General features: G+C 44.2%; 1 protein-coding gene across 4 annotated transcripts in view; it reads right to left on the reverse strand.

The window, feature by feature from the left end:
* Positions 1-26,033, reverse strand: part of LAMA3 (laminin subunit alpha 3) — a 195,106-nt gene that overhangs the window by 34,774 nt on the left and 134,299 nt on the right. For all 4 annotated transcript variants that reach the window (XM_025181720.2, XM_075920832.1, XM_014570532.3 and 1 more), the window contains 15 exons: positions 25,627-25,736; positions 22,108-22,188; positions 20,929-21,035; positions 14,802-14,852; positions 14,273-14,424; positions 13,005-13,115; positions 12,791-12,902; positions 12,117-12,284; positions 10,134-10,330; positions 6,581-6,697; positions 6,166-6,320; positions 4,359-4,500; positions 3,789-3,888; positions 1,011-1,127; positions 744-923 (listed from right to left, as the gene is read on the reverse strand). In XM_025181720.2, the coding sequence (XP_025037505.2) occupies positions 744-923; positions 1,011-1,127; positions 3,789-3,888; positions 4,359-4,500; positions 6,166-6,320; positions 6,581-6,697; positions 10,134-10,330; positions 12,117-12,284; positions 12,791-12,902; positions 13,005-13,115; positions 14,273-14,424; positions 14,802-14,852; positions 20,929-21,035; positions 22,108-22,188; positions 25,627-25,736 (1,900 nt within the window). The remainder of the gene's footprint in view (positions 1-743; positions 924-1,010; positions 1,128-3,788; positions 3,889-4,358; positions 4,501-6,165; positions 6,321-6,580; positions 6,698-10,133; positions 10,331-12,116; positions 12,285-12,790; positions 12,903-13,004; positions 13,116-14,272; positions 14,425-14,801; positions 14,853-20,928; positions 21,036-22,107; positions 22,189-25,626; positions 25,737-26,033) is intronic.

Below are 26,033 nucleotides of genomic sequence, written 5' to 3' on the forward strand. Positions count from 1 at the left end.
TTCATTTACATTCCAAGTTTCTAACACTCATGGTTGTGGAAAAAATCCTGAAAAGATAATATTAGTGCCTACAAGCTTAAAAGCCAAATACAAAGAACTGAATTTCAGATTTATTGTTTTTAAAAATCTCATGATTTTGAAGCCAATCTCATAATTTTTGGATGCTAGACACTGCATAAATTTGCTGTACATATGATCGGCTACATTGGTGTAAATCAGGAGTAGCTTCATTGAAGCCAGTTGTTATTCTAGAGTAAAATACTTGTAAATAGGCAGAAAATCTGGTCCACTGTGTTTCAAACAATGTAGTTGTGCTTACATAAAATACACCATCCAAAAACTCACAAGAGTTTTCATTGTTATGGTTTAACTATCCACCTTCTCATAACATTATTGTTTAAAAAGCCACTTACATCTCATGCACTGTTCTGTTATTATTACATCATTAACAAGGGGGTTAATTTCACATACTCTTATTTTATTTTATTCCATCAGACTCAAATTCTACAAAACTGAAAACATATTCAGAATATAGGTTCCTCGGGGCAGCGACTATGCTTCTTGTGTTTGCCCCAGTACCTTGTACACAGTGGGTGCCACCAAAAACAAACAATAATTACTACTATCATAATGTCTAGCTGGTTACTCTGACAGAGATTTGAGAGGTGTTAAACAGCACATGCTAGCCAACAGCACACGATAGCCAATAGCACCTACTAGCAAACAGCAAGCACAGAACCCACCTGAATTGTTTGCTTCTGTCAAAGCCTTATTGAAGTCGGCACTTTGAGCACTCCCATAGGTGCCCTTTATTTTTTCCACATCTGCTTTAATTGGATTCAGTTCATTCAGTACATTAGAAGTGATATCATTGGCACTTTTGATCATGTTCCTTGCACTGCTAATGATGCTGTCTATGTCGTCTAAAACACACATGTACAAAAGATCAAGTGAATACTTTAAACAACGGCAGAATAACACAAAGTAGATATGCTCAGTAAATGACTGACCTCTCTGTATGCCTTTGAGATCACTTTGAAAAGTAACAAGCTCAGTCCGCACCCTATTCTTCTTCCCTTCCACGGTACCCAGTCTCTGCTTTATATCTTCAAGTGCTGGATTAATATCTGCAAAACAATGCACTATGAATCAGCCTTGTAGGTGTTATACAGAGCTACCTCCGCCCCTTGGTGGCATGGCAGCAGCACTCTGCACCGTCACATAGTTCTCACACCTTCTGTTGCCTGAATTAATGGGGGTTCACCGCATCAGAGATGTTCAGCAAAATTAATCTCTGTCATAACTCCAGTAACCCCGTTCAGCTTGTTGCACCTACATTTTGGGTGTGGGAGAGAGGGACCTATCATGAGCACTGAACACATACTTTCCCCATCCCTGTTAATGGAGTAGGATAGGTAGTAACCAGGGCTGAAGATATCCATTCGGCCCCTCAGAGTAGGTGCATGCTGATAGATCACTGGCAATGATTGATGGATTATTTCTATCACATACATCTATCACATACAGCCTTGTTGAGCCCCAAATCTTGCCTTATCTTTTTTTTCCCTGTTTGAATAGGTGTTTTAACCAGATCAAAATGTTCCTACTGTAGTTGAGGATTCTGTTCTTGAAGCCAGCTGTTAGGATGTGTACAATGATGCTCAACCTTTCTGAGACATTCAGGGTACACTAAACTACAGGTTGTACCTCCCTTAACTGGGACTCTGTGGTCCAGCAACATTCGTGGTATAGGCAGGTCAGGCTGTGGGGTAGGAGCGGCAGGAGGGCTGGCAACTGAGCCAGGAGCCCTGTGGGGAGAAGGGGTGGAGGAGCAGCAGGTTGTTCCGGCTTCTGCAACTGGACAGCTGCAAGGGCCTGGCAGTGGCAGCTGCAAAGCTCTGGCCCTGGCCGCAGAGTTTGGGGCTGGTAGCAGTAGCCGCAGAGCTCTGGCCCTGGCGGTAGCCATGGAGCTCCAGACTGGGGAGCCAGAGCTGGGCAGGCAGCAGCAGGGCTGGGCTGGTGCCACAGCCTGGGGCAGCAGGGCAGCATGGGTCATGTTGGGAAGGACCTCCCCTGGTCTGGTAAATCCCCTTGTTCGGGACCAATGAGAAACCCAGGGTGCCAGACGAGGGAGGTACAACCTATAGTGGTTCTTAAACTCCATTGCACCGAGGCCCCCTTCTAGCAACAAACATTTCTACATGATCCAAGAGGCAGAAGCAACGCCTGAGCCCACCCAAACCCCACTGCACTCGGTGGGCATGGTGGGCAGGAAGGGCAAAGCCAAACCCAAGAGCAGCGGACCTGTATCCTCAGCCTTGCCACCCACAGCTGAAACCCTTGGATTTTGGCCCTTGGCAGCAGAGCTTTGGCTCCGGGAAATCTAATGTCAGTCCTTAGTGATCCCGTTAAAACTGAGTCTTGATCCACTAAGTCTTGACCCACAGTTTGAGAACCACTGCATCAAGCAACACAATAGTCTTTGTAATTTGCATACTTCTCTGACAATCTCATCTGTGGCAGAGACAAAAGTCTCTAAAGTCTCTAAAATACAATAATTCCTAGTTACTGTATACTATTGGTCATCAGTAGATGCCAAAGCACTTTACAAAGGAGATTGGAATTAGTATCCCCATTCTACAGATGGGGAAACTGAGGCATAGATAAACTACAGTGATTTGTCTAAGGTCACCCAGAAAGCCAGTGGCAGAGCCAGTTTTGGACCAATCTCTTCAGAACCAAAGTCCAGTGTTCTATTCGTGTGGCCACACAGCCTGCCTTCTGAAGGCCTGGTCAGCATCCAAATGCTATCAATACCACAATATATTTTATAGTCCTTTTTGTAGCATTCTTGGTTAAAGACCTCTCATTACAATTTGAAACATGTTTACAAAATGGCAGTGTCCTGGGATTTCCCAGACAGGTATCTTGATGTAAAAACACACTTATTTTCTGTTGTGAAGACAGATCCCTCTGGTTCAATGGGAGACTCAGGCTGAACTGAGCACTTTAAGACTATGTCTAGACGCGGTCTTCTTTCAGAAGAAGCTTTTCCAGAAGAGATCTTGTGGAAAAACTTCTTTTGAAAGAGAGCATCCACACAGCAAAAGCACATTGAAAAAGCAATCTGCTTTTTCGAAAGATAGCATCCACATTGATTGGATGCTATCTTGCATTTAAGTTGTGATTGCTATGGGTGGAGTGGCCACCAGGGCACCTGTATATTTTCCTGGAGGCCTCTTCTTTCAAAAAAACCCAAAAAAACTCTTCCCTGTCCACACACACCTTTTTCCGAAAGGAGCTCTTTCGGGAAAATGCTTTTTCTCACAGAAAGAGGTTTACCACTGTCAGAAAAACCCCTGTGTTCTTTCAACTTTCTGTCAAAAGAACACAATCGCAGTCTGGATGTAAGTGGAGTTTTTCTGGAAAACAGCTGTTTTTCCAGAAAAACTCTGGAGCATAGACATACCCTAAGAGTGGGACAGCTGTGAAATTAAAAATAAGGTCTTGATGTAGAAGGGAATTGTGGGGAGGAGGCAATGGGAGAGTTAGCACTGCACAGTGTGGACCATAATTTATTTGAAGAATCCATTCTTCACCCTCTTGCAGAAAGAAATAAACGATAGTATCATGTTCCATTATAAAAAGAATGGCACTAACTTCTCCTGCTTAAAGTTAGGCATGAGCTAACAGTTCTTTGCTACGTCAGAACCATAAACAGTGACTTTTAAATGAGAGTGTTTAATACTGTATCAACATTCCTGTTATCAGCTCGCTTTTTACAGTACCTTGAAATGTCTTTCGTGTGACCTGTGCTTGATTTAATAGATTGTTGCTTTCAGTGTTCAGTCTCTTGGCTTTTCCTGCAAGGTCTTCCCTTTCCACGGTCTGTTAATAAAGCATGGTAATGTGAGATTAGTTTTATAATTCAACTAAAAGCAGAAAATCAAACCAGAAAGAATAAAAATGTATAATCTAATCTAGATTAAAACATAAAATGAACAAATATTTACGAAAAAGGAAGACACCTCCCTTCACCGTTAGTGCTACTGGTGAAGCCCTGAGAATAACACAGCTACTTGTCCTTAAAAGCAAGGTTTGTTCTTAGTGGATTGTGTTTTCTGTTATCTTGTGTACTGTCTATGGACCAATATTCAGACATGGATAGAACCTAAATTGTGACCCAAAATCTGAACATACAGAAGAGTAATAGTGCCTGCACATGGATAATTTCTGTGAAAATATATGTCTTGTGTGTATACAGTGAGCATGCATGGGTTCAACTCCAGTGCCCAGGTAATTATAAAGCTCACCTGTTTTAACAAAATTACCATCACTGAACCACAAAATGCTCTTACCAGTAAAGCTGAATCAGCTGCATTTACAGCTTTGTTGGCTGCTTCCTCAGCTGCTTTGATGGCATTAATAATATTTTCATAGGCAGTAGCAGCTTCCATAGCACAGTTCACCAACTCATCATTGCTAGTATTTTTCTTAATTCTATGAAAACAGAGTGAAAATTAACAACTGTCTGAAAAACTGCAAGCTAAAAAGGAAACGATGGTTAATTTAAACAGCATTTAACCTGAATAGCTGCTTATTAATACTGACAAAAATGCAACTGTTTTACAACAAAAACGGACCAACAGCAAATAGTATTTTGAAATAAGGGGCCAGGTTCTGGTCTCCAATAACTCTGCCTATAAGTGAAAACGCTTCTTGATGATCCCAATCGGACTGCTCAGTAGTGGCCAGCTCTGTGCCATCCCCATCACAATTCCAGTGTAAGGGTCTTGTTAGAGTGTTGCAACCAGTTAATCCCCAGCTACTGGAACAGCCCTGAGGGTGTAACATCTTAGCATAAGCCAGAGTACCATCCCGGCAGCTCTATCTTGTACCAGGAAGCAACCCAGCAGCATTGAAATCAGGGAAACAGGAGACAAAAACCTTTGCGCTCAGTTCACCATGAGCTGTGCAGTGCCAGGCATCCAAGACTGACTGGTTGACTAAAATTTCTGTTCCTTCTCAATATTCAAATTTGACCTCCTTGATACTCATGCTCACTCCAGTATTGTATTGGCAGCCCGAGGCCCAATTACAACCAGGCCTGCATCGTGTCAGATACTGCCCAAACTCAAGTACCCAGGGCCTGTAAAAGTCTTTCATGAAAAAACAGAGACTTAAATCTCAAAGGGTACGTCTAGACTACATGCCTCTGACGACAGAGGCATGTAGATTAGGCTACCCAGCATAGGAAAATGAAGCGGCGATTTAAATAATCGCCACTTCATTTCAATTTAAATGGCTGCTGCGCTGAGCCCATCAGCTGTTTGTCGGCTCAACGCGGTAGTCTGGATGCTCCGCAGTCTACATCAAAGGAATTTGTCGACCTCCCAGGTATGCCTCCTGGGACGAGGTTTATTTAAATCACTGCTTCATTTTCCTATGCCGGGTAGCCTAATCTACATGCCTCTGTCACCAGAGGCATGTAGTCTAGACATACCCAAAGGATGCATCTATACAGCAGCATTATTTTGGAATAACGGCTGTTATTCTGAAATAACAGTGTGAGCGTCTACTCAGCAATTCCATTATTCTGAAATAAAATTTGAAATAACAGACAGCTTATTCTGACTTCTGTATACCTCAATCCATGAGCAATAACACCTATTCCAAAATAGCTATTTCAGAATAGCAATAGTGTGGATGCTCCATTGCTCCTACTTTGAAATAACTCCTCACCAGGGCCATTCAAAGTAATTACTCCCCAGTGCTTCCTGGGGCTTTAAATGGAGGTAGCACATCCACATTAGGGAAGCCTGCCTCAGACTAATTTTGAGGCTTCCCCCCTGTGGTGTGGACTCTCTATTTCGAAATAAGCTATTTCCAAGTATTTCTTCTGGAATAGCTTATTTTTAAATAAGCATGCAGTGTAAACGTACCCTAAGACAAAAGACAAGCAGAAAACAAAACTTTAGATTAAAAAAAATCCCACAAAACTTTAAGGCCTTCTTTACACACCACAAATCAGCAAAATAAAGCACAAACCCCATTTTTTTTTCCTGCCTTAAGGGTCACCTTAAAGGGAAGAGAAATTATGCATAGTACATTACAGTATTGTACATCATGTACTTGAACTGTTCCTCTACAGAAATGAGAACATACTCAGCCAATTGTCTTGCCAGGTCTTGTAAAAATTTGGCATGCTCCTCTGCCCTCACCACGAGCGGTTCTTTGCTGGCTGATAAGGAAAGGCTCTTCAGTTTTTCATTCAAGTCCTTCCTTGCTCCATCTAGTTTGGCAGCTAGACTTTCATATTCCTGTAGTTTTATAAACAAAGAACTTATTTTCACTTGCACATATAACAAAGTGTCTGATACTCAGCACTTTGCCTTTAGTCCTGCCTGTGAAGTAATCCCCATTTCCTAGCACAGCTGAGTAGAGCAAGCGAAAAAAGAAAACTCTTCTTCACAGTCTGCAATTCATAGGAGCCAATCATGCTATTGTGTTTCAGTTAGAATGATGTAGGTTGCTACTCAATATTTTTTAATATAAAGTGCCACACATTGATTAATTATACCTCTTTGCTCTTCCGCAGTAATCCAAGTATGCTGTTAGTCTGTGTCAAGGAAGACTGGGCAGAGTTGAGACGATCCAAGACATCAGTCTGTTGTTTACTTGTCACTTCAATTTGTATCTAAGGAAAACGGGAGGATTGGAAAGTATGTGATCAATACAATGATTAGGGATAGGGGAAAAAGTCATATTATCATCTACCCAATCTAGTTAGCAGCAGCATTTCCAAAACTCTCATTGCTGTGTTTTCTAGATGCCTTGGGGGGCGGGGTCTAATAACTTAGTGATATTCACAGGTATTTGGGAAAATTTACACTGGTATAGCACAGTTTGTCAGGTAGAGCAAAGAGCTGACTGGAGCTATGTTTGGCTATCTGTGTATAGACGCAGCCAGACAAGCCCTAATCAACTCACAAAGCCTGGAAGCATTGATCCCTGGGCCTCTCTCCTCTCAACCCTGGAGGATAAAAAAGCAGGAAACCGAATAGTGACCTGGTCCCCTTCTCCCTAACCTTCTGAAAGACTGAAACCAGTAGTTCCAGAGCTAGACTACTTCTTTGGGCCTTACCAGTGAGGGAAATGGAAGGCTCCCCAGATTCCCCTCTCGGGAAAGCACTCTGAGGGGAATGAAAGGAAAACCTCCTGCCCAGTGGAGGGATCAACAGGAGAAAGAGTTCAGGTCAGATCTACAATATCAAGTACAATGGCCTTGTGGTTGTAGCACGACTGTGTGTAACCACCACCAGGCAGGTTTGAACCTGGGACCTCTGGAGCTTAGTATAGGAGCCTCTACAGCTTGAGCTATAAAAAGCCAGCTGGCTCTCAGCTTAAGCTGTAGCGCTCCCTTGTCTCTCGCTGTAAGTGGTCTAAGTGCCACTACATGGGACAGTAAACCATACTAGGTGTGTGGGTTACATACGCACATCATAACAACAGGCATGTGGCACTTGAATCCATGTATGTGAAAGTCACCCCAATAACAGGCTCCTCTATCATCTTATCTTCCCCTCAATCTATCATCTCAATTCGAATCTTATCACAAATACACAAAAATTTCAACTAGTGGCAGAAGCAAAGGCAAAAATGGTTTAATTATCTGTGCAGATACATTCACTATTTAAAACCACAGGCGTGTGCATGGGATGTGCCGGGTGTGCCCAGGAACACCCTAATGTCTCAGGCCAGCTAGCCAGAGCCATTTTTATGCCCTGGGCCCCACCCGGCCCGGCAGCACCGCGCGGCCCAGCAGCATGGCGCGGTGCCCAACGCGCCTGGGAACGCCAGCACAGCAGCACAGTGCGGTGCCCTTGAGGTGCCTGGGACCGCCCCCGCCCGGCACGGTGCCCCTGAGGCGCCCAGGCGCGCCCCCGTCTGGCCCGGCAGCACAGCGCAGCACACCTGTGGTGCCCGGGAGCACCCCCGGCAGCACGGCGCAGCGCCCCTGAGACACCCAGGGGTGCCCCCGTCTGGCCCAGCAGTACGACGCGGTGCCCCTGAGGTGCCCCGGGCTAGGGCCTGGCCGGCCTCTAGCTTGGGCCGGCTCTGACTCCAGCCCCGCAAATAGGAAGGCAGAAGCCGAAGGTAAGGTAACGGAGGGGATGGGAGGAGAAGGGGGAAAAATAAGAGGAAGGGGTGGGAGAGGAAGGGGTTTGTGCTGAGGGGAGGGGGCAGGTCAGGAGAAGAAAGGGGAAGGCACCAAGGGACAGGGTAGAGGAGAGACAAATGCCAGGGGGCCAAGTGGAGACAATGAGGAAAAGGGCAGGAGGGGAGGTGTCAGTGGGAGGGGGGACAGGGTGATGCTGGGAGAGGAGAGGGGAAGGGCACTGGGGGCGAGAGGAGGAAGGGAGAGGTGCTGGGAGAAGGCTTGAAAGAAGGGGTGGGCATGAGGAAGGCCGGGATGGAGCAAGGCATGAGGGGAATGGGGGCAAAGGGTGGTGAGGGAGTGGGCACCAGGGAAAAAGGGGCCAGGGGTAGTGAGGGAAGGGGGAGGCACCATGAGGACGCAGGACTAAGGGAAGGTGCAGGTACCAGGGGATTCTTGAGGTGTGGCCAATGGGGGTCAAGGGTGTGGTTAACAGGGGTCAGGGGTGTGGCTAATGGGGGTCAAAGTACATTTTCAAAAAATTCTTTGGGTGCACACCCTAATGAAATGTGCTGCACACGCCTATGTTTAGGACGGTCTGTAAATATTTTTAACTGTATGGTCAGAGGTGACGACCTAGACTAACAGGTAACATACCATACAACTGTAATGTTTAGTTGACTGTAGTGATTCTCTTGTCAAACAAGAGCTGATTCTATTGTCGAAGAAGTGCTAACAAAACAGCTGAAAACTTAGCTTTGATAAAACAATGCGGTGCTCTTTTAACTGGAAATGCTATTTGCTTAAGACAATACAAACTCCAAGACCCTTACGTTCCTTGCATTAATTCCATGTCAGACCCACTGGCTGTGTCTACATCGGCACCCCTTTCCGGAAAAGGGATGCTAATGTAGACTTTGGAATAGGCAAATCTGCGGGGGATTTAAATATCCCCCGCGGCATTTGCATTAAACATGGCTGCCGCTTTTTTCCGGCTTGGGGAAAAGCCGGAGAAAAGCGCCAGTCTAGACGTTATTCTCCGGAAAATAAAGCCTTTTCTGGAGGATTTCTTATTTCTTGAATAGTAGGAATAAGAAATCCTCCAGAACAGGCTTTATTTTCCGGAAAATAACGTCTAGACTGGCGCTTTTCTCTGGCTTTTCCCCAAGCCGGAAAAAAGCAGCAGCCATGTTAATGCAAATGCCGCGGGGGATATTTAAATCCCTCGCGGATTTGCCTATTCCAACGTGCTACATTAGCATCCCTTTTCCGGAAGGAGTGCCAATGTAGACGTAGCCAGTGGCTTTTCCGGAAGGGGCATGGTAATTTTTGAAATCGCAATAGGGAAATCCGCGGGGGATTTAAATATCCCCCGTGGCATTTAAATAAAAATGTCCGCCGCTTTTTTCCGGCTTTTAGAAAAGCCAGAAAAGAGCATCTACAGTGGCCCCGATCCTCCGGAAAAAGTGCCCTTTTCCGGAGGATCTTATTCCTACTTCAACACCTCCCTCTACACACCTGCCCTGCCTCTCTTCTCTGGTGCTGGTCCCTCCCCTGCAGATGTCTGCCCTTCTGCTTCACCCCAAGAATCCCCTGGTACCTGCACCTTCCCTTAGCCTAGAGCTCCTGACTCTTTGTCCTGTGCTCAGTTTACTATACCCATAGAAGACAAAATGAATAATTATAGCTGAAAATGGACATACTCCTGGCAGAGAGTATCCAGATTCTTATTTACACGAAATCCCCTCTACATTACCTTGGTTGTATGAAGGGGCCTTTAAGTGTGCATATAGGACAGTTGTTACACCCATTTTGAGACCCCTTTGCACTGGCAGAGAGGTGGAAAGAGACTTTTGTTCAAGAGAGAATCAGGCTTAGAATGAATAAAATTTGGCCAAATTTTACAAGGAGGCCAAAAGTAAGACAAATATTTTCTTTTGTTTAATAAATCCAGGTTTTTAAAAAGTGTTATTACCTTAATCTCTTCCAAGAGCACTCCATTATCTTTGTTTAAGTTTTCAGCCTTCCTTGTTTGGCCAGTTGCTTCATTCAGAGCTTCACGAAGGTCACTGAGTTTGGATTCATATTCGTTTAATGATTCTCTTATAATTTTAACAACTCCATGGTTTTCTTGCTGATGCTTTTGTCGTTTATTCCTAACATCCTCCAACACTGCAAGATTAGAATGGAAAAAGATTCACAGAAACAAAACAAAATTAACTTTACTCTGCGAGGTGGGTTCTGTGTTTCAGATGAAATAGCCCAGGCTTGTGAGATTCTGAGTATCCTTAACATATGTAGTTCAGTGTGTGTAATGGGTACCTCACACAAACAGTGATAAATGTGCTGCTTTCAGGATACAGAACACTATTGATAATTTAAGATAAGAAATTGGCTCCCACTGACATATTTTTGAATTAAATATGCTGAAGGTGAACTTTTGGAAATGTTAGATTTAAAAAAAAAACACCATTAATCTAATTCAGCTTCATCACCAAACAAGGCCAGGTGGAACTGAGTAAAGCCATCAGCTCCAAAGGTGCAAACAATCTAAATATTTATTTAAGTGATGCTGAAAATGTGCCACAAACTCAGCTGAAATTTGAATGTATAGTTGGGGCTTCGCAATCTGTTCTGTCCCTCATGATGGATGAATTATATGACTGTCACCTATAGAGCATTGAGAGAATATTATCACGGGTAAATCAAGCAGCAGGCCCATTTCTCGCTGAAGGTGCATCCATGATAAAGTATAACCTGGAGTTCTGCAGGGCACCTCAACAGCTGCTTGTTCTAATCCTGCAGAGAAAACCCCTCAGAGGGAGACCATGTCTGCCTTTCTTCTCCACTGCACTTCCTTTCCAGCAGAAGAATGTGAGACCTTGCCTTCCCATCCATTAATTGGGGCAATCTGAAGAAAGGTATCAAAGGAGAATGGTCTTTTCCTAATGTCCCAGTGGAAATGGCAAGAGATGGAGTGGGAGGTATTCCTACTAAGCAGCATGACACATGGGATACTATGGGTCACACATAACTCAGAAATAGAACTGTCAGCCACTAAGAGAATGGCTCTAAAGATTTCCTACCATGGCAAAGGGAAACATGATCATAGATGGAAGTCTGTGCCCTTATTACACAATTTTTGTCGAGCACCTTAGATAGGTATGTGCCTCATGCGCTGCTCTGATGCATGCCGTTGCACAAGTCAGAAAAATAGATCTCATGGTCATCATTTATGTACAGTTTGTTCAGTGAATGACACAGGGAATCCTGCTAAGTCCTATCTCTCTCAAATACCTGATCCAAATACCTTCTGAAGGCTAGGGAAGACTTTCCACTAATTTCAGTGGGGCTTGAATTTGGTATCACAGTACACATAAAAAGTTGCAGAAAAAATACATATATTATACTATTTCAGAAATAACATACGGTCATATAATTATTGACCAAATCATCATGTGTAAGCACATGGAGGATACAAGATTAGGGTACAATCTTAACTTTTGTCCTTCTTGACCTTTGAGTGCTCAACTATACTGCTTTAATAATTTCTTAATGTAGATTTTTATGAACTCTCTACACACATTGTATTATTTTAGAAAATGTGTGTTTACACTATCTGTGCTTAATAACTAGCCAGTCAACAGATGAGTATAGGACTTTCTCATTTAGATTCATTTAGAGATCCAATAATGCATTAGAAATAAGACTTCAATACAATATTTTGATTTTTTCCCAATGTAACTTTTCATGATTAAACATTCTTAACCTCCTCCAGAATCACTCTGTTCATTTGACTAAGCTGATCACTGAAATACGCTGCAAAGGTGCAACCCATGCTAAAATTCTGTAGAACTCCCTGAGCTTTATCATTTGTAGTTTCTTATTTTTCAGACATAAGATCTAAGATTTTTTAACTGAGCAGAATGAGCTAAGATCTCAAGAAGGACCCTCTTACAGAGTTGAGCTTCTCTTCTCTCCCTCTCTGCATCCATTTGCAGTTGTACAAAGTTGCGTTTTCGCATCTCTTTCATCATCCGTTCTGCTTCAGCCAGTTTCTTGGCAGCATCCCCCAAAGGCAATGTGTCACTTCCTGTACTTGTGCCAGCTATCTGTTTCACGAGCACTGAAAAAAGGAAATATCACATTCAAACAGAGAAGGTACTTAGACGTACACAAGGGAGACAAATTCCAGAGCTGCTCTTCTTTTTAAGCACATAAAGTCCAAACTTGTACTTACTGCTGAGGGATTATCTATACAGTACATGGAAAACTGGAGGGTAAATCTACACTCGCACTATCTTGCCATGAACTAAATGTCTGTGTACAACCAACTGGTGTGCACTAAAAGTTCCCCAGTGTGCTTTGATCTTCCCCAATTTGTAATAGGAGTAGATTAAAGGGTACCAGGGAGTTTTTAGATTAATTGCATTAAGCTGAAATTAATCAACAATACTGCCACTGAAGCTAGCAGAATTGCACCACAATGTGTCCATTGTGTTTAATTTTTTGTGTTATAAAAGTGGATTTCTGAAATTTTAGACAGTTTCAGAAGTTAATTAAAAATACTGTACATTTGGTGACAAGATTTTGTGAAGTAAAACATCACATAATAGTAGAAATCACTCTTACCCTGAATGTTGATGATGACGATTTGTAGTTTTGAAATCAAATCTTTTCCTTTTTGATTAGTCTGACCAAAATTATTAAATAATGTCTCAGCTGTCCTGTAATTCATCTCAGCCTAACAAGAAGGAAAAAAAAATCAGCCACTTAACAAAAGTAGACTAATTAATATTTTGTTATAAAAAGAGACGATTATTTTTACTTTGATTTAGTGAGTCACCTTTTCTTGGAGGGCATTTATCTCTCGATTCAGGTTAATCAAATCCGTCTCCAGCTCACCAGCCTTTGAGCCCTGATTCAGAACAGTTGAACGGTAATTGTTCAACAAGACCTGAAAATAAAGAAAAAAAGTACACACAACTGAACCAAACATACCACCTACAGAGAGTATGGAACTGGTAAATAAGGACCTTATTTCTTTTAATAAGTTAAAATACATCAGTCCAGATTTTCACCTGGTATAAAGATGAGGATCTCCTCATTGATTTCACAAGTAATCAATTTACACCAGCTGGTCTTTTGAATCCAATGTACTCCACCAGCAGCAAGGTGATCTCAACTAAAGAATATTCTTTGATTGAGGGATGCAGAATATAAACGAAGGATGTTAAATAATGAGTAATTGACTAGTCGAGTAGTCTATGGAATGTCCATCGAGTACTCGACTAGATAATAGGCACTTGCGCATTCCTCCTCTGAAATGTACAAAAGCCCCTATTGGGGCTCTTGCATATTTCAAACGAGGAATGCTGAACTTTGAAATGCCACTCTGGAGCCCAGGATCAGCCGGGGAATCCCCAGCTGCTCCCGGGCTCCACTCGGCATTTCAAAGCAGTAGCACCACATGGAACCCGGGATCATCTGGGGACTCCCCAGTTGACTCTGGGTTCTGCAGAAATGCCGCAGGGAGCCCAGGGTCAGCTAGGAAGTCCCTAGCTGATCCTGGGCTCCACGCGGTGCTGCCACTTTGAAACGCTGAAGCGGCGTTTCAAAGGAGCAGTGCTGCATGGAGTCTGGGGTCAGTTGTGCGGCGCTGACACTGTGAAGTATCCCCCTTTTCCCCTCCTTTGCTGCCTCTATCTGATAGAGGCAGCATGGGGGGGGGGGAGGGACTGACTAGTTGACTAGACTATCGGATCACCAGTTGCTTATCAGATAGTCGACTAGTCCTTAACATCCTTAATGTAAACTGCCTGAAAGTAGTAAGACTGAGAGTCTATATGGCATAAGCCAACGAAGTAAGTGAGGATGGCTTAGGAGAAGAAGGAACCACTGATGTTGCAAAGAACCCCAGTAGGATCCCAGAGCAACTCTCCCACAATGTAAACCCCAGGGAAGAAGAGTAGTGTATTGCAGAGTCAGCAACTTGTCTATGTTTGCTTGCACTCCACCTTGACACAAACTGTCATGAATTCTAGTGTTCAGATGCCAGTCTGCACTTCAGCTGAAGCTTATTCCTTTAGGCTTGTTTCATTGAAGGTCACTTACTTGTAGCTCCTTGGTGCGTGTTTCCAAATGCCTCATCTGCTCAAGTGTGTGGGTGCTTGCATTGACATTTTGCAGCTGAGACTTTATCAGCAGAAGCTCGTCACCCATTGTGCTCAAATCTTTCAGCAAAGTAATGACACAACTATCACAAGCTGAAAAGAAAATGTCACAAGCAAAGGAAAACAATGAGAATCATTGCTGTTTTGTGCAGAAAACATTTCTGTGGCCACAGTGAATGGAAAACTTTTCACTGTGCACTACATTCATAACAAAATACAACATCAAAAGTCACAATTTGAAAGTGACTAAATCCAGAAATAAGGAGGCCCATTTGACTTGCTTCTTGTCTGGCATTTTCTCCAATAATGTTTTTTCCCATCTCTAAGTACATGGCTGACTCTTGTTTGAACTGGTTTGTGGTTACTGCCCTTACTGTTGCCTTTTCTAATTTGTGACCTTGCAAACAATTAGCAGTCCTCCACCTAAGCCTGAGGCCAGCAATCTAGAGTGAATGACCACTATTACCTACCATCGCAATCTTCATCAGGATCCACATCTTTTGGGTCTTCATTTAAGCATTCTGAAATGAGATATATATATATTCAGTAACCAAGAAACTTTTACTAAAATTTTGCTGTTTTAGTTTTCATCTTTGTAAAAAACAACTTTAAGCTTTGCACTGTAGGCCATTAAAATGTGGGGGCAGGTGTGGAAGTGGGGCGGGGGTTTGGTGGTATGAGGCTCCTTCAGTCTCAATGGTACTGGGTGCTTACTGGCAAAGTAGGCTGTGCCAATGATATAGGGGCATGGCCAGAGAGGATAAGAGATGTTTTGATTCATCTCCCTTTGGTGGGGCTCCCTATGGAGCACATGCGAGAATTTAAAGCTGCTCTTCATTAGTGCAACCTCAGAAGAAGGGGAGTTGTCAAACAATGTTGCCCCACTGTGCAAGATGAGTCCCCCAGCAATTTGCAAATTCCCATGCTACATAATGGAGAATTGGGACCATACCACATACTGTAAAATGAAAAGTTTAGAATTGGTTTTACTAAGACTGTCAGAATAAAGATCCTCTAAACTTGATATACCATCAGTGCTGGGAAATGAATAAAATAGAAATTATTTACTCCTGAAGCTGATTTTTAGCCGCAAAATTCATCTGACCTTGGTGGGTCTGTGCTGAAAAATAACTCTGCAAGAATGGCATTGTAGGGCATTTATCATTTCACCACTAATTTCTGTCCCTCCTTCTCTCCCCTTCCCTTCATTCCTTCCTTTCCATCTATCACTATGGCCATATCTACACTTGCTTTGTACAGTGCTGTAACTTTCTGGCTCAGAGGTGTGAAACCCCTCTCCCTTCCCAAATGCAGTAAGTTACAGCGTTGCAAAGCACAGAGTGAACGAGGTTACAGTGCTGGAAGCCATGCTCTCAGTAGGTTAGCTATTCCCCTCATGAAGGTGGTTCACATAGAGCATGGGGGGTATGTCTACACTACCACCCTAGTTCGAACTAGGGTGGTTAATGTAGGCAACCGAAGTTGCAAATGAAGCCCGGGATTTGACTTTCCCGGGCTTCATTTGCATATTGCCGGGCGCCGCCAATTTTAAATGTCCGCTAGTTCGGACTCCGTGCCCTCGGCTACACGCGGCACAGACTAGGTAGTTCGGATTAGGCTTCCTATTCCGAACTACCGTTACTCCTCGTGGAACGAGGTGTACCAGTAGTTCGGAATAGGAAGCCTAATCCGAACTACCCAGTCCGTGCCGCGTGTAGCCGCGGGCACGGAGTCCGAACTAGCGGACATTTAAAAATGGCGGCGCCCGGCAATATTCAAATGAAGCCCGGGAAATTCAAATCCCGGGCTTCATTTGCAACTTCGGTTGCCTACATTAACCACCCTAGTTCGAACTAGGGTGGTAGTGTAGACATACCCTGGGAGAGGTCTCTTCCAGCGTTTGGGACATGGCCACACTTTCAGTTTACAGTGTTGCCTCAGCTTCACTTTAAACTTTTAAGTGTAGACAAATCCTAGATCTGCAAACTTACCCTAAGATTTGAGAGTCAACGCCTAACTGATTGTGCCTGCAGATGTTATCCAGGAAACCATTTTGTTAATGATTCACAGGAAGGAATAGAATCCAATTCACTATCTCTTAGCAAAACTGTCTCTTCAATGCCAATGAGTGCAAAACTTGACAAACATTTTATTGTCACAGAGAGAGAAAATGTGACACAAATAGGTATGTGTGGTGTAAGATGATGTCATTTTTACATGGTCACTTTAAAAGTAGAACCAAGTGACAGACCCCAGTTCAGGAAAGCAGCATGCTTAAATGTCTTCCTGGCATGCAGATTTAATTATCTGTAAAATCACAAGGCAGCTGTCCTTCCATAATGCAGCTGCTCACTTAAATCTTGACATTTTACTCAATGCAAATAATTCAGACATTTTCACCTAGTTGGCACAAAGGATAAGGGTGAGTTTCTACCAATGCCCTTGACAAGCCAGTGCTAGACCTCATGTGAAATTAAAAGGATTCAGAAATATACATGGTGCCTCTTCATTATCTCCCTCTTTCCTCTTCATAAAAACACATAGCCCTAAATTAAGTTTACATGGTAAAATACTGGCAGTAAATCAGACCAGTGTTCTTTAAACTGATTAGTAGGTGTTTACTGCCAGATGCTAGTGCTGTCAACTCCTGTTGCAATTGAAGGAAATTGTGAGTACCCTAAACCTTGAAGGAGGCACTCAGGACCAGCCTCCCTGCTGTCCAGAGTAAACAACAACTTTCTAGGGGTCAGACTACAATGTTAAAGTTTGACTAAAACTTTTATGAGATCCTTAGTCCGATAACAGCAGCATAAAGCAGACTAAAGAATCATAGCCTGAAATTTCAGAATGCTTTCAGGAACTGCATGGCCCTCCCATTTGCATCTTAGATATCTGGTAAGTTCGACTGATTGGCAGCAGACACTTCAGCAATGCCAGAGTGGGGACAGGAGTCACAAGGGACCTACTGTAAGAGGATAGAATTTATTCTGAATACAGACACACTTGCACTCCTGCTAGTCCATTATCCAGCCATGATTAGACATATTGCAAGCAATCTCCAAGAAGTGCCAATTAAGTATGACTTTTATTATGGTCTCTGGTCCAACTATAGTAGCCACACAAAAAAAGATGAAATTAAGGAGTTCTACAACAAAGCGCAGAACATCACTCATATAACAACCTACTAAAACACACTTTGATACTGACCACAGGGGATTTTAATGCAAATGTGAAGAAAGAGTTGGCTGATCAGAATATAATGGCAGAGAGAGGGTATGTCAACACTACAGCGCTAATTTGAACTAACTTAGTTCGAATTAGTTAATTCGAACTAAGCTAATTCGAACTAACGCATCTAGAACTAAAAACTAGTTCGAATTAGCGTTTTGCTAATTCGAACTAGCGCGTCCACATTAAGTGGACCCTGAACAGGGCTTAAGGATGGCCGGAAGCAGTGCCGTCAGGGCATCAGAGGAGGACTTAGAGCGTGGAGATGCTGTCTCAGGCTAGCCGAGGGCTGTGCTTAAAGGGTCCCGACCCCCACCCCGGACAGACAGTTCTCAGGGGTGCCCCGCTTGCAAAGCAGTCCTGGCTTGGATTGCCCGGAGTACCCACACTGGGCACATCACAACACTCGGCCATCAGACCGGCTGCACTTGCCGCAGGCTGCCATCTGGGGAGAGGGCGCAATTGGGGGGTTGCAGGAGAGCTTCCACCCCCAGAAGCCTGCAGAGCCATCCCAGTCCTCCCCATCGGGGGCGCGTACCCCATTCCTCCCTCACCTCCTTCTACTTACCCTTCCCTAGCCCCTCTTCTTGATGTACAAAATAAAGGACAATTGTGTTCAAAAATGGAATCTGTCTTTATTGAACAAAACTGGGGGAGACTGGGAAAAGGAGGTGGGAGAGGGGAAGAGAGAGGCTGGGAGAGGGGAGGGCAACTACAATGATCAGGGGTTGGGAACAGGTCCCATATGAAGAGAGGCTAAAGAGACTGGGACTTTTCAGCTTAGAAAAGAGGAGACGGAGGGGGGACAGGATAGAGGTCTCTAAAAGCAGGAGTTGGGTGGAGACAGTGCATACAGAAAAGTTCTTCATTAGTTCCCATAAAGAAGGACTAGAGGACACCAAAGGAAAGGAATGGGTAGCAGGCTTCAAACTAGTAACAGAAAGTTGTTCTTCACAAAGCAAAGAGTCAGCCTGTGGAACTCCTTGCTGCAGGAGGCTGTGAAGACTAGAACTGGAACAGAGTTTAAAGGGAAGTGAGATAAAGTGATGGAGGTTGGGTCCATGGAGTGGTATTAGCCAGGGGGTAGGAGTGGTGTCCCTGCCCAAGGTTTGTAGAAGGCTGGAGAGGGATGGCATGAGACAAATGGCTTGGTCACTGTCTTCGGTCCATCCCCTCCAGGATCCTTAGGGTTGGCCGCTGTCGGCAGACAGGCTACTGGGCTAGATGGACCTTTGGTCTGACCCAGGACGGCCATTGTAAGCTCAGGGCTCAGGGTCGGGGGTCTCAGTGGACCCCTTTGATTCTCTTGCACACCTGCTCCTGGGTGGCCAGGCTGGCAGCTATCCTGCCCAAGCCGGCCACTTTCCTGTGCCTAGTGCGGAGATCGTGGACAAGGTCCACGATGTCCGCACTAGCCCAGGTGGGTGCCCGCCTCTTGCGGTCCCGGGCAAGCTCCCGGGAGCCGCCAGCCTGGTCCCAGGAAGAGGGGGAGGGCTGGGGGGCATCGGGTGGGTGGCTCGATCCGTGCCAGGTGCAGGGTCTGCTGGCTGGGTGCTGGCAGGCTTGCACCTGGCATGGGCACCGTAGCCAGCCCGTGCCCCTTTAAAGGGTCCGGGGCCGGGAGGGGGGCAGTAGAGTTTCCCTGGTGTTGGCCAGAGTGGCCACCAGGGAAACCTGGGGAGGGCTAGCCTCCCACTAGTTCGAATTAAGGGGCTACACACCCCTTAATTTGAACTAGCTAGTTCAAACTAGGCTTAATCCTCGTAAAATGAGGTTTTCCTAGTTCGAACTAAGCGCTCCGTTAGTTCGAATTAAATTCGAACTAACGGAGCGCTAGTGTAGCGCCTATGAAAGTTAGTTCGAACTAATGTCGTTAGTTCGAACTAACTTTGTAGTGTAGACAGAAACAAAAAACAAACTTTCACTGAAGAATTAAATTGTCGTCACAAACTCTTACTTTGGAATGAGGGTTGGAAAAAGGATAAATGGTCTTTAGAACAGTGCCATCAAAAACAGAAGCCTAGTAAAGTGGAATTATTGTGATGATGGACGGGAAAACTAGCATTAGCTAACAAAAAATTCTAACAGGTGCCAACAGCAACTCAGATTACTATCTGTTTCTGTAATAACTTAGACCAAACTCAACCAATAAAGCAGTCATCTCAGCCACTCAGTTAACAATCTGAGTACAGTAAGAAGAAGCACAGAGTGGAAAAATCAGTAGTCTCTGATTTTGACTGGTTTGAAATGTGGCTAAAATGTGAGAAGGAAAAGCTGCCTTTGGGAGAAGATGTAGTGTGTTTATTGACATCAGAAGAGGAGTCAAGGAGCAATGAAAATAAAGTAGATCTCATCAAGAACAGAGCCCTACTTTCTATGAACAGGTCCCATTGCCCAAAGAACAGGAGTAAATAAGGTTAAAGAGGGCCTGGAGTGCATAAAATCAAACCCTTTATTCCAGAATGGCAACAGATAAAGCAAATGTCAGGCATAGATGTGGTAACATGTTCAAAAGCTGCTAAGCAATTTAGAGCTCTGAGACCTATTTTCAAGATCCTTAGGCATCTGGGAGCTTAAATCTCGCTACCTTGATGTACGTTCCAAAAAGTCAGATTTACAAATGTGTTTAGTTGCTTTAAGATGCAGATAGCAGCCTCGGGGGACACACAAACATGCCTGAAAATGACACAGGCGCCTAATTCTCATTGACTTTCAGATACCTAAATACCTTTGTACATCGGTTCTTTAGGAGCCTGTATCTCATTGACAATCAGGATCTTCAGTCTAATTAAGTGTCTAAGTCCCTTGGAAATGGAACTTAATCACTTCTAAAAATTTTACCCATTATCTATTTGAAAAATGTTGACTGAGTCACTTATAACTCTTAAGTACTAAACTAGACTGCACGCTGTCTAAAAATACAGCCTATTTCCTGAAAGAGACAGGTACCTAAGATTTAGGAGAAGTTATGATTGTATATCTTAGGGGACAATCTGTCCCACATAAAACAATGTATACTTGTTCACAGCATGTACACTTTTAAGTTACAACTGCTCTGTCCCAGATATATTTAATAAAGGCACATTAGAACTTTTCCATGACATATGCTTTGTAAGCTTATGTACAGCATGGAAGGACATGGCTTTGAGGTTGGCATAAAAGGATAAATAATTAACTCAACCATCCATTTGCTGTGGGATGGAGAAGTAGATCATCAATAGTGTTAAGAATTCAAGTCTTAACTGTTATTAAGTCTGAACTACATTCCTCAGAGTTTTTCCTTACATTCAGTTACATCAAACTTTTTGCATTCATTCATTGAAAGACAGAAAACAGGATTCAACAAATTGTCTGTCTACTCTCACATACCTCCCGTCAGTCGATCACAGCTAACCAGCTGACCATTATTATTGCAATTACACTTCTGACAGTAACCTCCATATTTTAGCGGATTCCCAAAATATCCTGGAGCACAGCTAGACAAAAGAAATATAGATATGTTATTAAATACTTGAAACTGCTTCCATCCCTTTTCTAAGGTACATTTTCATTTACTAAAAACTTACTAAGCCTTTGTTTCACGAGGTATACCGGAGCGGTCGACAAAGGCTTCTCTTGTCGAACACGCCGCGTCTAGACTACCGTGCTGTGTTGGATCAGCTGATCGTCGGCACAGTGCGGCGGCCATATTTCTTTTAATGAAGCGGGGATTATTTAAATCCACACTTCTTTGACTATGCCGAATAAACTAATTTACATGGCTCTGTCGACAAAACCATGTAGTCTAGATGCACCATCGGTGTCGATAGCCTCTGTTCACCAGAAGCTAGGAGTGGATGACACGGGATTACCTGACAAGATACTGGGCTAGATGGACCATTGGTCTGACCCAGTATGGCTGTTTCTATGTTCCAACAATAGATATCTATATCCATGTTGCCACCTAATTATATATGCATGTATATTATACACATAATATATAAACGCTTACACAGTACTCTGCAGCAACATGCTACGGTAGGTACTCTAGTAAATATATTAGGTAAATAAATAGGCATGTATCCATTTGAAAAAGCTTTAAGAGACTGTGACGTAGTGTGGGTACCTTGCTGGTTGCTAGGCTTGGGCTGTGGGTGACCCCCACTGGCTGCTGTCTGTACCACGGCCCAGCGGAGTAGCTGATGGGACAGGGAGGTAACCTGTTCTACCAGTTACCCCCCAGGGAGAGGAACAAAGGGAGGTGGAATGCCGCCCCTGGCTGAGGGGCAGGGCTGGAAGGGACAGTTTTTAGTTTCGGTCTGGGAAGCAGGAGAGAATGAGCTAGGGAAGGGGCTGGGATTGTAGGGTCCAGCCACCACCCATCTCAAGTGGGGGCACTGAGGCCTCCTGGCCCCAGTTCCCGTAACCAGATTACATCGGTGCTGTGCTGTATCCTGGAGAAGCAATAAACTCCCTCTATTCTACTGGCCGGTGGAGTCTGCTCGGGCCACTACGGGGGTGCAGGAGGCGGGGGACCACGACACGCTGCCACAGAGACAAGTCACTTACCTTTCACAATGTACTCCAGTATAGCCTTCTTTGCAGAAACACTGAACTTCTTCACCATTTGCCACACAACCAGTTGCAAAACTGTGAGAAGATAAAATGATTCTTTTAATGAAAGGATAATCAAGCTGTTCTGATTAGTTAGAACAGGGGCCAAATAACTTTCAGGAATAAAGGGTAATTTGGTTATGCAAACAACCAGTTGTATAGGTTAACAATCATTAGACAAATTGCAGCAAATTATCCATTGATGCTTCACATTTTTCTGCTAAAATAATTTCTCTGCTATTGTACAGTAAAACTCCGATGGTCCGGCATCTGACGATCGGGCACTCCTGATGGTCCAGCACCATCAGGAACCCGGAAGTGCTCTGGGCAGCCGGACCATTGGAGCTGCTCTGCCCCCAGCTTCCCCGATTCAGCCGCTGCTAAAACTGACCAGCGCTGAATCCGGGAAGCAGGGGGAAGAACAGCTGGAGTGCTGCCGGGTAGGTCCAGTAGCGCTGGCCCTCGGGGCTGCGGGACCAACCCAGCAGCACCCCAGCTGTCCCGGATTCAGCCGCTGCTGAAATTGACCAACGGCTGACTCCAGGAAGCCCGAGACAGAGCTGCTCTGCCCCAGCTTCCTGGAATCAGCCGCTGGTCAGTTTCAGCAGCAGCTGACTTGGGTACACCTGGGACAGAGCAGCTGGGGTGCTGCTGGGTTGGTCCCCGCAGCACCGAGGTTTGGCGCTACCAGCCCAACCCAGCAGCACCCCAGCAGCTCTGTCCCAGGTGTGCCGATTCAGTCGCTGCTGAAACTGACCAGGGCTGACTCCAGGAAGCCTGGGGCAGAGCAGCTCTGCCTCTGGCTTTCTGGAGTCAGCCGCTGATAAGTTTCAGCAGCAGCTGACTTGGGGACACCTGGGGCAGAGCAGCTGGGGTGCTGCTGGGTTGGTCCAGTAGCGCCGCTCCTCGGTGCTGTGCGACCAACCCAGCAGCCTTCCAGCTGCTCTGCCCCAGGCGTCCTGATTCAGCCGCTGCTGAAACTGACCAGGGCTGACTCCAGAAAGCCTGGGGCAGAGCAGCTCTGCCTCTGGCTTTCTGGAGTCAGCTGCTGATCAGTATCAGCAGCGGCTGACTTGGGGACACCTGGGGCAGAGCAGCTGGGGTGCTGCTGGGTTGGTCCAGTAGCGCCGAGGAGCGGCACTGCGGGACCAACCCGTCAGCACCACAGCTGCTCTGCCCCACGCGTCCCCAAGAGCAGCTGGAGTGCTGACGGGTTGGTCTCGCTGTGCCAAGGGTCGGCGCTACCGGACCAACCCAGCAGCACTCCAGCTGCTCTGCTGCAGGCACCCCCGATTCAGCCGCTGCTGAAACTGAATGGAAAATTAAACAACCATAGATACAAATTATTTAAATGTAATGAATGTAAAAGTCAAGGTTCACATGAAATTTCAAAGTAAAATCACAGTATTAATTTCTTAAAATTTTACTACAAAAGAAAAGACTTTTTTTGCAAAAAAAGAAAAAAGCCTCAAGAGTACTCAAGTTCCCATATAAACATGGTCATTTCATTGAAAGCTCAACAGTTCTAATATAAAATATTGTCCTTTCCTCCCCTGACTTGGAAATCATCAGATGGTCTTCTGCTAATAGTCCTTGAAAGGTTAGAGCCTACACATGCTATGTCTACTTTTTCCTGACATAACTGACATTTTTATTTATAATGGAGATTGATAATTCTTGGTATAGATTTACTCTACACTTGAAATATTTAAAAGGCATATTACGAAAGAAGGAATCAGTCAGCACTGCAGATGGCCAATGCACTCACAAAGCTAAGAACCTTCTAGGAAACTGTACCTAACACAATTTTTCTTTTCCTGGCAGAAGGAGGAAAACTCTCCAGGGGGAGAACTTATGTTGGACCAGGCCTACTCTTCCTGACATACCCAGGTAGCTTCAAAGTCCAATGTGGAGGGATTACTGTTTCTTGGCTGTGTGATGGAGTATGTGGGATGGAGATTGACCTGGGCCATACATGCCTGGATGAGGCAATCTGATCTATGGAAGACTAGACTCAAATACCCCTTCCACCACTCTCTCTTCCAAAAATATATATTGCTCTTACTTAGGAGGGAAAGTGGATGACTCCACTGATGCTAAGTGGAGCATTCACTGTGCAGAGAATTGTACTGATCAGAGCAATATGGATTTATGAAACTAATGCAGGTTTCATGGTTTCTCCAATTATTTCAGCACTCTTAAAATGAAAGATGAATAAAAACCTGCTAACCTCAGGCAAACACCTGCAGAAGAAGCCAATGCAATCAGGAACAGACCTATCAGAGAATCTTCTTATGTATGAATAGCCTGTTTACTGCTTACTAGTTAAAAAAATCTCTTACTTAAGGCTATCTACCTAGCCTCTGCACCTGGCAAATAATGTGTCGTGTTCTTAGCAACGCAGCACCTAAGTTTTACTAGAGATATTATTTTTTCCTTTTTCCCGATGATACATACACTCTACGCATACGCATATTTTAGCATGGAGCAATCACCAAATCACCACAAACAGATGTCTCAAAACAATATGCAATACAGTTCATTTTCCTGCTAATGGCTTTCAAAATCTACAAAAATGACAAGGAGTCCTGTGGCACTTTAAAGACTAACAGATTCATTTCGGCATAAGCTTTCATGGATAAAAACCACTTAATTAGATGCATACACATTAACATGGCTACCTCTCTGAGACTTTTCAAAATCTAATAACCCTTTTTAAGATCCTAGCAAAAATAATTGTTTCTAATCATTCAGTAGTGTTTGATGAGCTGCAGTTTGGTGAGTATGTTTGCACTTATATGTATGTTTCATGTGCTAAGCTAGTGGGATTGTTCAAACATAGTCAAACCCACATCAATCCAGTTACATGTTTACAAGTTATTTTTCTGAGTGCAGGCTTCACAATGAACTCCCACAAAGGTTTATTCCATCATAGCTAATTATTTCCTCTCTGGTTTGGTCACCAAAAGGTACAGCAAAAATTATTTCCATCCCATGTCTCAGGAATATGGCCTCACTATCAAAGAAAGAGGGTATGAAAAGGAGAAATCTTTATTGGAAACATGTGTTTCCAATAGCTCGTGGATGAAAGCCCTGGGAAAACTGATATGTATGGGAACAGATTCTGCACATAGCTTAAAAACAAAACAGGCCCCAGTCCTGTAACTGACTGCATGTGGGTGCACCACTGTGTCTGTGCAGAGCCCCATCAAGGTAAGGGGGTTACCCTATTGCTCCTTGGGGTGCTCATTTCAGGATTAGGTCTACAGTTAGCATCTTAAACATATTAAAAAACCACAGTGAAATAAGTTATAGGACTTAGGTATTATCGTGCGTATAGTGCTAGCATCTAGATGACTCAACTAAGATTAAGACCTCAAAGAGTAAAACCCAGACTATACCTACTTACCATAAATAACTTCCATCTCCCCTCCCCATATCTCTTTTTTAACTTGACACTATTTTGTACAATACCTGTTTGTGTAAGGACAAGGGCACACCCTACAGGAACCTTGACTAGCATCACCAAAGTAACCTTCTTTACAGCAGTCACAATTTTCCCCAGCAGTATTATGTTGACAGCCCTTAAAAACAAAACAAACAAGACAATTAGCTATGGCCTGACATTTTAGGGTTTATTATCATTATAACTAGGAATCACAGAATCATAGAAAACTAGAACTGGAAGGGTCCTCGAGAGGTCCTCGAGTCCAGTCCCCTGACCTCACAGCAGGTCCCAGGAAATTATAGCTGATCTCTTCCAAATCTCTAAGGCTGTGTCTACATTGGCATGATTTTGCGCAAAAGCAGTTGCTTTTGCGCAAAAACATGCTGCCTGTCTACACTGGCGGGGAGTTCTTGTGCAAGAACACTGACGTTCT

Source organism: Pelodiscus sinensis, chromosome 2 (genome assembly GCF_049634645.1).
Source record: "Pelodiscus sinensis isolate JC-2024 chromosome 2, ASM4963464v1, whole genome shotgun sequence".
NCBI classification, from domain to species: Eukaryota; Metazoa; Chordata; order Testudines; family Trionychidae; genus Pelodiscus; species Pelodiscus sinensis.